The sequence below is a fragment of the Lipotes vexillifer genome, unplaced genomic scaffold, assembly GCF_000442215.2.
Source record: "Lipotes vexillifer unplaced genomic scaffold, Lipotes_vexillifer_v1.1 scaffold525, whole genome shotgun sequence".
Classification (NCBI taxonomy): Eukaryota; Metazoa; Chordata; class Mammalia; order Artiodactyla; family Lipotidae; genus Lipotes; species Lipotes vexillifer.
In genome coordinates, this window is record NW_006786891.1 from 348,111 (window position 1) to 361,894 (window position 13,784).

The following is a 13,784-nucleotide window of genomic DNA, read 5'->3' on the forward strand; positions in this document are numbered from 1 at the left end:
TGCTAATTCTCCACCTGTGCTCTGCTGTGATCCCATTTTCCTCACATACTTTAGAACTGTGATCCATAAATGATATCCACTTTCTTATATCTCCTCCTCCAAACAGTCACTTTTTTTTTTTTGGCCGCACCACACGACATGCGGGATCTTAGTTCCCTGACCAGGGATGGAACCTGCGCCCCCTGCAGTGGAAGTGCGGAGTCTTAACCACTGGACTGCCAGGGAAGTCCCAAATAGTCACATTTTGTATCATGATTTTCCTGACTCCTCTGCCATTCTGGGAAAAATTAAGCTCTCATTTCTCAACATTCCTAAAGCATTTTGTTCATACTGCTATTATGAATGAGGAGAGATGCTAGGAGAAGCAGTATGTCTGAAGGAAAGAGTCCTAGCTTTAAAGGTGGCTCTAGTACTTTCAAGCTGTGTGACCCTGGGCATATTCCTTGACCTCTCTGAGCCTCTAATTCTTTATCTGTCAAATAGTAAAAAATTAACCACCCATTCTACAAGACAGTAATGGGTATTCTACAAGACAGTAATGGAATGAATATAAAGCACACATAACTGGCTCTTAATACAATGTATTATAAATTGTTGTGGGATGGTCTGTTTGTCTACTCAGATCAATAGTTCACAATGATTTTTTTAGCATTTTTGAAAAACTACAGGAAATCCAGACACTCCTCTCCCACACACTGAAATCAGTGCCTCTGATTATAAACTCTATGAGGTCATACATTCCAATTTATGTATACCTGAATCTCCAATACCTAGCCCAGAACCTTTCATATATTAGATGCTTAATATATGCTTGTTACAGTAAAGAGAATTTATTAGCTATAGATATTAAATAAAGAAATTGTTGGAAATAACTGGATAGTAGATATATTAGAATGGAACAAACTAAATTTCTTTTTTCAACAGTAAACATTATTTTACAAAATCACATTGCTTGGGGTATTTTTCTAGCTAAATTCCAAGTATAATTTGATTAATTTACTATCTAGAAAAACTATAGCTAAGTTTATAAGCCCCTTTCTTCTGAGGAGCTCAAGGATTTTTACAGACATTACCTCAACAATCCTAGAACATCCCTGAGGAAAATGGAGATGGAAAAAGAAAAAAAGATGGAATATGAATCCATAATCCATATGAAGCCATAAATTTATAAATTCTGCAAATTCCACTCAGCAAAAATTCCATGTAATTTTTCAGCTTATGTGCATTTTGCTCCATTTACTTTCTGAATCCACCTAAGTTACCTATTTAGTCATTACATCTGTATATGCTGGTCTGGAACAAAAGCATTTTTATTATTTGCTTAAGCAAAATTTTGGGACTTCCCTGGTGGTCCAGTGATTAAGAATCTGCCTTCCAATGCAGAGGATGCGGGTTCAATCCCTGGTCGGGGAACTAAGATCCCACATGCCGCGGGGCAACTAAGCCCATGCACCACAACTAGAGAGCCCACATGCCGCAACTACTGAGCCTGCACACTCTGGAGCCCATGCACCACAATGAGAGAGCCCGCACACCACAACTAGAGAGCCTGTGCACTCTGGAGCCCACGTGCCGCAACTACTGAGCCTGAGTGCTCTGGAGCCCACAAGCCACAACTAGAGAGAAGCCCGCATGCCACAACAAAGAGCCCACCCGCCACAACAAAAGATCCCGTGTGCCACAACTAAGACCCGGCACAGCCTAAATAAATAAATAGGAAGGAAATTTTAAAAAAACAAGCAAAAATTTCTGAAAGTGTTATACACAGTAAGCAAAACATAGAACAACGAAAAAATGATGACTCTAATCCCCTAACAGAAAACTGTTCAGGCTGCTGACCATAGGTTTACTTCAGACTGTGAAATATTTAGGAATTGGACACATTATTTTCTCCAAATTTTAATAATCAGAGACTAACAGCCCAGTTTCAGCTTTAACTACTTTCTGCTCCCCAACATTTGGTTCTTTTGTTCTAGGACCCTATAGGACCCTATAGTAGCCCTTTTTGAATGCCCACCCAGGAACCATTCTCCCCCTTTTCCTTATTAAGAGAATCCCACTTTTGTTGAGGCAACACTGGGCTCAGCCCCAGCAGATGAATCATGATTGATCTTAGCCAATCCTGGCAATCCTGTTCCCTGTTGTCAGTCATTGGTTTAAATTGGACCTGTGGTCTAGAATTGGCTAATAAATTGAAAGAAGTTGCTGGGGATTCTTTCTACCCTGATGAGAGGGCAGCAAGAGGAATAGGCTCTTTTGCCACCAACCAATTTCTCTGCATTTGGGAAGTAGACAGGTTGGACTTGATGCTTAAAGCTGTGCCACTATCTTGAGACCACGAGGGAAAGGCCAAGAGAACTTCAGTGATCCTGACTCTACACCCAGACATAACAGAGTCTCTATTTTCAGGCCTCTAGTCATATGAAATAAATGTTACTTTTGTCTAAGCAACTGAGGGCCAGATATTCTGTTCCTTGAAGTTGAAGTCAACCGAATTAATACAGACAGACCAATAAATCAGGCAAGAAGGGAAGTAGAGGTTAGTTACTGAGTACTTACTATTACATGTAATTTCATTTAATCTTCACAACAGCCCGATGAAAATTATCTTTTGATTCATTTTTTATGAAAAAATAAAGTTTAATAAAGTTATATAGTTAAAAGTAACAAAGCTGAAGTTCAAATCCAGACCTGACACCAAACCTTACATTCTTTTTAAAAATACAAAATCCCATTTCCTCCTTGTTTACAGTTCTTGTTTAAAAAACAGACTAGTATATTGATGTGGTACTAGCTAACAGAATTTAGGGAGAGGTAAGGAGTATCACCTATTCTTATAAACTTGTCACAAGGATCTATAGCCTTCAACTCTTTTTTGTATCAGTTATATGGGGGGGAAAGACAAAAATATATGTATATGTGTACCGCAAGTTCCAGAATGTCTAGTACAATGGCAAAAATCCTATAGCAAAAACTGGGATGGATTCTAAGTATAATATCCAATTACTCAAGAATTAAAAAATATGAAGTCAATCACAAACATTTCTTAAATCAAAAGAATAACTTCCTTATTTCAAGCTATTCCATTAACCAAGTATCAATACAGAAACCAAAGTTACCACTTCCTCAGTTCTCATCTATTCATGAAAACTGATTCAGCTTAAATCTTCACAACAAAAAAAAATTATATAAACACTAAGAATCAGCGAAGTCATTTGGAAATTTACTAGAATTGCATGCTCAAAAACTATTTATGATGTCATCTCAAGGAGAAGTCTGTTCACCTTATATTACCTTTATTAATTTCTAATTGAGCATTACAAAATGCACATGCCAGATTCCTGAGCTGATACACACAACTTACCTTCCCACATGCTCTGCAATGATGCCTCCTTTTGGTGAATGTAAACCTGGCTTCACATTTCATGCAATTTGGAGCCTGAGAATCTGGTACCCATACTGGAGCCACTTCACCCAGAGTAGTAAATGGCTTTCTAGCAGAAATTCCAAACTGACCAGCTCTGAGATCATTATCTGGGCTTTCTGGAGGTAATGCAACACACTGTTTACTGGATATCCCAGACTCATAACTTTCTAAATGTTCCCCATTTGTATCAGCAATAGAGATATTTCCCAAAGAGGCATTGCATACATTGGTTGCTGAGTTTTCCCCTAATTTTGCTTTCCCAAGAACATCATTTTTGTTTTTAATATTATTTCCATTGTTTGCAGGAAGGTCATTTTGTAAATGGTCTGATAATGGCTTTGGAATCTGAAGTTTAAGATTAGAAGGTTGCTTGGGTCTTGCACCACCAAAAGGAACACTGATAGATTGCAGGTTTGCTACTATCTTGGGTGAAGATTGCCCAAGCACTGATGGAACCTGGCTACAGAAATTGTGTAAGTAATTTTTCTTCATTAGGTCACCAGTGCTGTTTAAAAGTAGTCCACTCCCTTCTGTGGCTTCATTTCCTCTCTGTTCATAAACATTTGAGTAGCATTCTGACTTGCTCTCCTCTATTTCCTTTTCTTCTGTTACTGAATCTTCTTTGGAAGGTAAAGTCTTTGGAACAAAACAAACAACTGGGCTCTGCATTCCATAGGAATCACAACAATTAGATAGTGAATTTGCTGCTGGTGTATCCATAACAGTGGAGAAATCGCATCTTTCACTTTCATTCATGCAAGTTTGTTTTAAATCTAGACCTGCTTCTGCCATTCTATCACACTCTCCTCCACTATCATCATAAGTATCTTCAGGCTGATTCATGTGCAGAAACTTCTCATTTTCTTTATTTACCTGGCTGTCATTCATCTTGTTTGGTTTAGTCAATTTCCAATTAATCATCTCCTGAGATTCAGAGAAATGCTCGGTCATATTAAGAAGTTCTGTAGTGCCAAGAATTTCTTCATGTTTACAGCCTTCATTTTCATCTGCTCTAACTTCACCAGGCACAAGGCAATCTGAAAACTGTTCACAGTTATCATCCCTGCCAGACCCATTAGGCATGTCAGCTTTGAGAAGCAAAGGTAAACCAGACTGGATGGATTCTTCAGTTGTTCTTTCCTCTGCTGGCTCTTTTTTCATCAAAATTCCCTCATTCAAGTGGGAAAAGGAGTTTGGACTCCCTAGATCTGTCCTAGGACAGCTGGTTTTGCCAGTGAGAACCTCATCTGGTGCAGAGTCCTCTTGCTTTACAGCAGGACCTTCATCTGTTCCCTGGGATGAGATTACTGAATCTGGGGTTAAACTTGTAATCACAGACATGGTAGGGTCTCTATCTATATTTTCATCATCCTGTAACTGTGAAGGGGAACAGACACTGGCTAGATTATCAGATGAAGTAGTACATATGTATTTAACAGAATCCCCCTCTGCATTTGGTCTACTCAATGGATCCATTTGTTTCTCTGAGTTCATATCTTTTTCAGTGGACCCATTTACACTTAAACTAAATTGATCAGTTTGTCTGTTTTCGTTATCCAGTGAACAGCTAAAAGCATCCATGAGGGATTGACTATTATAATTATTACAATCCTGCAAATCGCTTTGTAATGTCCTTTTATCACAGTTATGCATGACGGCTACAACAAGAACGCTCTTCTCATCTGGCAGACAAGCTAGGTTTCCACATTTCTTCTCTCCCACTTCGACAGTACCGCATTGATCATCTTGATTACAGTTCCTCTTAATTAACTGGTCTTCTGCAACCGCATTTTCATCAATCCACATTGTGTTGATCTCTGGATTCAGACTACAGTCCTGTCCATTAACACAATGGTCCTCTCCCTCTGTGTTAAGAGGAGCTGAATGAGCCAGGGAGAAGACTTTCAATTGTGGCTGTGACTCAGAAACTGTAGGTTCATTCACACTGGCCAATGCAGGGTTAAATGACAGTCGGGGAGAAGGGGGATCTAGAATCTTATTCCACCTTGTATCCAATAAAACAGGAGAAATGGTTTCATCTGAAAAAATAAATAATTATAATAAGTTTGCTGGTAACACTGATAAGGCTAGGACTAAGTTAATCAACTACATTTGCAAATATGCCCTGAAATTATAATATTCCTAGGATATGTGAAAACAGAATATTCCTAGGGTATGAAGTTTCTAATTTCTAGCTAAGGATAAGAAAATACATTTAAGACTGTTCCCTGTATTATATATCACCAAATGGTAATATCTCAGAACATTCCAAACAACAAAAGAATTCTACTTCAATCTAGTTGGCATAATTAAAGTGGCCCCCAGGCTGTACTTTGGGGCTGGGGAGGGGAGGGCAATAATGGGCAAGGCCTTGGACTGGCCCAGCACAACATGGGGTAGGGGCTAATCTAAGGTGGAAGAAAAATCAGAACAGTGATGAGGATACGGTAATTGAGTGGGAAGGAAAACAAAGGAATTTTCTGTGGAGATGGTATGCTCTGTAATCTACATCATGACTGAGATGTGGTTACATGGATATATCTCTTGGTCAAAACTGTACAGTTAAGATCTACACATTTTAATGCGTAAATTTTATCTTCAAAAAATTGTAAAAAATAACAATGAAGCAGGGAGTGAGGAGCAAATGAAGATATATAAATGAAAAATGGCAGCATGTCAATCACTGCTGAAGTTGGGTAATGGGTACACTAGAGTTTATTACACTATTCTATTTACTTTGTATATATTTGAAATTTGCCCACAATAATAAGCTAAAAACTTTGTTACAGCATGTGAAATTCTGCTTATAACCATGTCACAATATATTATTATTTAGGTTCATATTTACACTATTATCTGAGGAAATCTGGCAGAAAGTATCATTTGCCATATTAAAACAACCTTTTTATATTCTACCAATAAGCATAATCTCATTTAATGTTTCTCTTTATTTTTTAATAGATCATAACTATGATGGCATTTTCCCAAGTTATTGTGCTATGTGTCTAATTAGAGAAATAAGAAATTATGCACCTATTGCTTTTCCTGTTTTCCTATAGTAAATATGATAATCACAGCCCTGAAGTTATACAGACATGCTTTCCTCTCATAAATCTTTAATGCTCCCTTAGCACCTTGTTCATATCTCTATTAAAGCATTTATTACACTGCATTGCAATGGTTTACTTACCTGACTTTTTCAGGCAGAAACCACTTATTTCCATCAATGTAAATCCTTGCTTTGCACAGCCCTGATATGTAGTAGGTAGCATATTCACGTAGCATATATTTATTGTAGCGCCATAAATATATGCCATGCGAGTATCTACCACTGTAAAAGCATTGGGCGGAATATGAGATTAAATGATAGCTCCAAGAAGTATATAATCTAGTTGGAAAAATAAGAAATAGACACAATACACATGAATCTCTAACTAGCAGTACAGAATAGCATAAGTATTCAAAAACTATTATGTAGTAGTAGAAAGTAAATTGAGAGGACAAAGGTATTTTACAGGCTGAGGCAGCAAGCTTGAATTCATGGAAGCAGGAGGAAATGGGCTGGGCTTCAAAGACAATTTTACAAAAAGTTTGGAAAACAGGGAATTCGTAAGAGGGGAACAAGTAAAAGTACAGCCAGTACAGCCCCAAACACAACAATCTGAGAAAGCAATTAAGTAAATCAGTTTGGGTTGAAAAAAGAATTAGTGTAAGAAAGTAGTGAAAAGAAGCTAGAAAGGTCAGATTGTAAAGGCCATAAAAAATCAGATTGCATGAAGAATGGGCTTAATATGCTCTGAGTGTTAAATGTTAAATCCTGAGTTTACCAAATTTGGGCTAGCAGAGGCTTGAGATTTGGTAACATGTATTTCCTTTTAAAAAAAGAAATCGTATTTCCAAGCTGGTTCACAGAAATAAAAAAGAAACACTGCCTCTTATAAGAATATTTAGTAATATTCAAACAGAAATGATCATGTATTAAAATTTTCATTATTTAACCACCAACTGGGTATAATGTTAATTATCTAATGTCATCACAGTTTGTGTGTGGTACATTTTTCATTTAAAGGAGGAAATTAACATGAAATGAGAAAACACTTTAAAAAAAATATATTTGGAAAGGTACCACGCTAGAGGTGGTAGTTTTAATGCAACTGGTACTGAGATGTTTAAAAAATAGTTGAAAACAAATGAAGAGCATAGTTACAAACAAGCTGGCTTCTGAAATTATTCTCCTTCTAAAGGAGTTATTTTGGTAAGCAAATGCTATATTTCAAACTAAAATGACAATTTTTACTGACTCAACAAAAATGTACTGCAAATCAACTATATACAAAATACCCTACTAGAACCTACAGAAGTCACAAAGAGACTGATGTAAAGAACAAATAATTTTATTAATGAGAGTCAGTGGTATTCTAGAAGAACAGTATTCACAGGATTAGGTGTAGCATCTGTGTAGATGACAAATAACTGTGATAGGGCCAAACCAAAGAAGGGATTGATAAAATACTTGTATAAATGACTGAAACTAAGAGGATAATATACCTTCCACCTTGGTATGTATAAAGCCCACCTAGATCCCATAAAATCCAAAAAGATTCGGTTTCACGTTTACATGAATCAGGAGTTAGGCTAGGGTCACGGGTTAGCTTTGGGTCATCAATGGTAAAATGTAAGAGCAGGCCATTCCAGGTATCTTTCTTCTCCCTTCTTACCCCCATGAGCACATATCTTTTTAATGCTTGCTCTAGGATAGGCCCAAAACAACAAAAGCAAAACTAATCTCTCTTCCCAACTGCCATCAAAGAACAATCTGAATCACCAGATACAGTAAAGGTTTGGAGACTACTACTAAAATCATAGGCTTTAGATGGAAATATATCACTTTGTAAACTTGTTACATGCCATTTTCTGTTAGAAACCAAGAACACCAGGGAAGCAGGATAAAGTGAAAGAACAGATATTTAATTATGGCTTACGCATTCTAGTCATACTGAAAGGTGAATTTAAGGAAAATTCCCTAAATGAAGTGAATCTTTAGCAGACATTTTTAGACTGGGCCTTGAGAATATATAATTTAATTAACCATTTGGTAGATACTTAAAAATGTAAATCTTTTAAAATTAGGTTTAAAATGGATCTTGCTTTATTGGTCAATCAATATGAAAGTAGCTATTTTTCTTAACTTGGGAAATACAATCACACATTCTAAAGCTTTTCCTGACAATAAACTGGGTTCTAATCCTGCACTTACGAACAAACTAACTTGGGGAAGATGCGTAACCTTTCTGTGCCTCTATCTTCATCTGTAAAATGTAGGTAAGATTTACTTTCATGGGATTATTTTAAAGATTAAATGATATAATCCATGTGAATGCTTTAGCATAGTATCTGGCACACAGTTATTGCTAACAAAAATGTTAGTTCTTCCTCTGAATATTAATATATAATACTATCATTATTGAGGCATTGGACCTTCCTTTCTTTTTTTTAAGTACTGCATCCTCTTATAATCCCACATTTTCTATATCATAAATATATTCAAACAGAGTCATCAAGTAAATTCTCACCTTCGTTTTGTTCAAATTCATCTAACACCTTGTCCAGGTTGTAAGCTTCTGCTTGGAAGTAATTCTCCATCGGTGAGAAAACACCACTCAAGAGACTTGTTTAAATCTAGAAAATAGATCAAATTTGTATTACACTTTCAATTATTAAAATATTATTTATAGACATTATAACTGGTAAAACAGAAATACAAAGGATCTTAAGACTACGATGAACAATTACATGCTAATAAATTGGACAACCTAGAATAAATGGATAAATTCCTAGACACATGCACCCTACCAACAATGACTCATAAAAAAAAAAGAAAATCTGAACAGACCAATTACTAATAAGGTGACTGGATCGCTAATTAAAAAACATCCCATAATACACTCTCTGATGCCAAACTATACTACAAAGCTACAGTAATCAAAATAGTATAGTACTCACACAAAAACAGACACATAGATCAATGCAACAGAATAGAGAGCCCAGAAATAAATCCACACTTGTATGGGCAATTAATCTATGACAAAGGGAATGGGGCAAAGACAGCCTGTTCAATAAATGGTGTTGGGAAAACTGGACAGCTACGTGCAAAAAAAAAAAAAATCAAACTGGACTACTTTCTCACACTATATACAAAAATAAACTCAAAATGGATAAAAAGACTTGAATGTTAAGACCTGAAACCATAAAACTAGAAGAAAACATAGACAATATGCTCTTTGACATCAGTCTTAGCAGTTTTTTGGGGGTATATGTCTCTTCAGGCAAAGAGAAACAAAAGCAAAAGTAAACAAATAGAACCACATCAAACTAAAAAGCTTTTGCCCAGCAAAGAAAACTATCAACAAAACCAAAGGCTGCCTACTGAATGGGAGAAGATATTTGCAAATGATATATCCAACAGGGGATTAGTATCCAAAATATACAAAGAACTCATACAAGTTAACATCAAAAAAAAAAAATTAAAAGTGGGCAGAGGATCTGAATAGACATTTTTCCAAAGAAGACATAAGATGGCCAACAGGCTCATGAAAAGATGCTCAGCATCACCAATCATTGGGGAAACGTAAATCAAAACCATAAAGATATCATTACACCTGTCAGAATGGCTATCGTCAAAAAGAAAATAAATAACAAGTGCTGGAGAGAATGCTGAGAAAAGAGAACCCTTGTGCACTACTGGTAAAAATGTAAATTGATTCAGCCACTACAGAAAACAGTATGAAGCTTCCTCAAAAAATTAAAAACATAACTACCATATAACCCAGCAATTCCATTTCTAGGTACACAACCAAAGGAAAGAAAATCAATATCTGGAAGAGAGTCTGCACCTCCATGTTCACTGCAGCATTATTTACAACAGCTAAGACATGGAAACAACTGAAATACCCATCAAAAGATGAATGGATACAGAAAACCTGGTGTGTTTGTGTGTGCGTGTGTGCGTGCATTAGTGTGTATAAGATAGAATATCATTCAGCCATTAAAAGGAAGGAAGTCCTGTCATTTTCAACACCATGGATGGACCTTGAGGGCATTATGCTAAGTGAAATATCAGATGAACTCACTTATACGTGGATTCCAAAACAACCAAACTCACAGAAAAAGAGAACAGATTCAGGGTTGCCAGAGGCAGGGTATAAGGGATGAAGGAAACAGGTGAAGGTGGTCAAAAGTTACAAACTTCCAATTATAAGATAAATAAGTTCTAGGGATATAATGTACAGCATGGTAGGTATAGTTAACAATACTGCATCATATATCTGAAAGTAGCTACGAGAGGTAATCTTAAAAGCTCTCATCAAAAGAAAAAAATGTATAACTATGTGAGGTGATGGATGTTAAGTAAACTTATTGTGGTAATCATTTCACAATATACACATATATTAAATCATTACATTGTGCAACTTAAACTAATACAATGTTATAAGATCTGACTTACATACATCATGGAATGATTACCACAATGAATTTTGTGAACATCCATCATCTCATATAGATACAAAATAAAAGAAAAAAATTTTATCCTTGTGTTGCAAACTCTTAGGATTTACTCCCTTAATAACTTTCATATATAACATACAACAGCATTAATTATATTAATCGTGTTGTATATTACATCCCTAGTACTTATTTATCTTATAACTGGAAGTTTCTACCTTTTGACCACCTTCATCTAATTCTCCCTCCTCCCACCTCTGCCTCTGATAACCACAAATTTGGTGTCTTTTTCTGTTTGTTTGTTTGTTGTTTTTGAAGTGTAACTGACCTACAATACTATGTTCCCAGTGTACAACGTAGCAATTTACTATCAATATTTCTATAAATTACAAAATGATCACCATGGTCAACTTCTACTTATTAATTGGCTCCTGTTAGGTAATTTAAGTTTAGGTAGACAAGCAGGCTGCATAATCTATGAATGGTTTTTTTAAAATCTGTCTTTTGTGTCTAATGACTTACAGTTCAAAAAACTTTCATATACATGCCATTTTTTTTAATAAAGACTGCATATTTAGACTGTCCAATGCAAAGAGATGAATAAAATTTCTCACAACACACAATCTAGCACATTTAATATACACCTACAATAGTTAGCGTTTCATGGTCATTATATGTAAAATATTAGTAAACAAACAATCAGATCAACATATTTATAGTGCATCTACTGTATGCAGGGTACTGGGATCAACTGAAGTCTCAGATATCATCCCTAACATCAAGAATCTTAACATTTACTTAATGGTAAACAATGCTAAATAAGAAAATTTAAATAATAAGAAATGATTTTAATAACAACACAGCACAAGAGACACAGGTACTATGTGATTAATCTGTCAGATAAAATTAACAGATAAGTGTACCTGAATAAGTACTGTAAAAGTTCAAGAAATGGGAACTTCCCTGGTGGTCCAGTGGCTAAGACTCCACACTCCCAATGCAGAGGGCCCGGGTTCGATCCTTGGTCAGGGAACTAGATCCCACATGCCGCAACTAAGAGTCTGCATGCCACAGCTAAAGATCCCTCGTGCCACAACTAAGACCCGCGCAGCCAAATAAAGAAATAAAATAAATATTTTAAAAGTTCAAGAAATGGACCAGATCACGAGTCTGGATGGTCAAAAAAGGCATTATTTATGGATTTGAGCTGAGTCTGGAAGGACAGATAAAATTTTAACAGATATCCCAGAGAGGAAGATGCAGAAGTGAAATTTCAAACAGGGAGAGACATGCAAGGAGTGATCTAGGAATGGGCAATTATTGAGGGATCAGTGAAATTGGAGCAAGGATTTATTTACATGGGTAACAGCAGGACACAGCTAGAAACGCAGACAGGCATCATATTATGGAAGCCCTGGAATGCCAGTCTGTGAAAGATATTGTTTATACTTTAAGCAATGGGAAGAACTATAGCATAATGGATAAGAACATGAACTCTAGGACTCGACTGTCCAAGTTCTAATCCTAGTTCCTAATTCACTTACTAACTATATGACTTTGGGGAAGTTAATCAATTTACCTGAGACTTAATTTTCATCTATAAAACTGAGTAATAATAGTACATACCGAAAGATTAAATAAATTGACATAGGTAACACATTTAAAACACTGCCTGGCACATGATAAGTGCTTCATAAGCAATTACTTAAGTTTTTAAGCCTTGGAGTTGATCATTTTATTATAAAATAAATAACCTAACAACAGTGATTACACAGGCTAGTTTTCAGCCCCATCCTCCCTTCCACTAATATTTATTGAGTACCTATTATGTGTAGACACTATGCTTGGTGCTGGAACACTACTTGAATATACATTTCTTCAATGTACCATGCCCTTTTCCTCTTCAAGACCTTTTATCTGTCTCCCCCTCCTTGCCAAAATAACTCTGCATCTTTTAGCTCTTAGCTCAAAAAAAAGACAAGAAGTCTTCCCTGAACCCCTAAAAAAAGTGATCTCCCCTTATAATCTCTCACAGCACCTCCACTTTTCCTTTTATAATAATTATCACAATCTATAAACATACATTGGTGTGATTATTTGATTAATGTCAATCTCTCCCACCAGACTGTAGACACCACAAAGACACCCACTAGACTGTGTTCACCATGTGATTCCCACAGAACCTGATGTGGTACCTATTCAATAAACACCTGTGGAATGAATAAATGAACAGTATAAACAGTTAGTGTTTATACTCTGTTTACACTCAAGAAGTTGTGTTAAACTTCAATTATAATTATTATGATTGATAATTATTGATTGATTATGATTGATAATTATTGATTACCTAAAACAGATGCTTTTAGGTAAACAGTTAGTGGAGAAGAAAATATTCACAATGCCTCAAAATATCATTTCACAGATGACTTATTAATTCCAAAGGAGAAAATGTATGTTTACAGTGAAGAGATGCAGTAATCACTACCTTAATCAAATGATCAAGCTTAGTTAGCATCACTAACAGTTTAACAAGCTGACAATATGTATCTCCTGATGTGATGCAATAAATTTAAAACATCACCCACAGTTATTCTTCTCCAAATTGTTTAATCTTAATTGAATCATGAACAATTACAAATCTAGAATGTGAGCCATTCTGTAAGACAGCTGTCCTGGACTCTTCAAAAAATTCAGTGTTATGAAAAACAAGATCATTCTGAATTGAGACTAAAGAGATTAAACAACCAAATGCTATGCATAAACACTAACTGGATCCTAGATCAAGAAAAATACACAAATAGGGACTCCCGGGCGGCACAGTGGTTAAGAATCCGCCTGCCAATGCAGGGGACAC

At 35.9% G+C, this 13,784-nt stretch overlaps 1 protein-coding gene across 1 annotated transcript in view; it reads right to left on the minus strand.

The window, feature by feature from the left end:
* ZFYVE9 (zinc finger FYVE-type containing 9) overlaps positions 1 to 9,070 on the minus strand; it is a 132,984-nt gene extending 123,914 nt beyond the window's left edge. The window contains exons 1-2 of the mRNA XM_007459612.1: positions 9,001 to 9,070; positions 3,365 to 5,466 (exon numbers count right to left, since the gene is read on the minus strand). Coding sequence (XP_007459674.1) covers positions 3,365 to 5,466; positions 9,001 to 9,070 — 2,172 coding nt within the window. The remainder of the gene's footprint in view (positions 1 to 3,364; positions 5,467 to 9,000) is intronic.
* Positions 9,071 to 13,784: the final 4,714 nt, after the last annotated feature.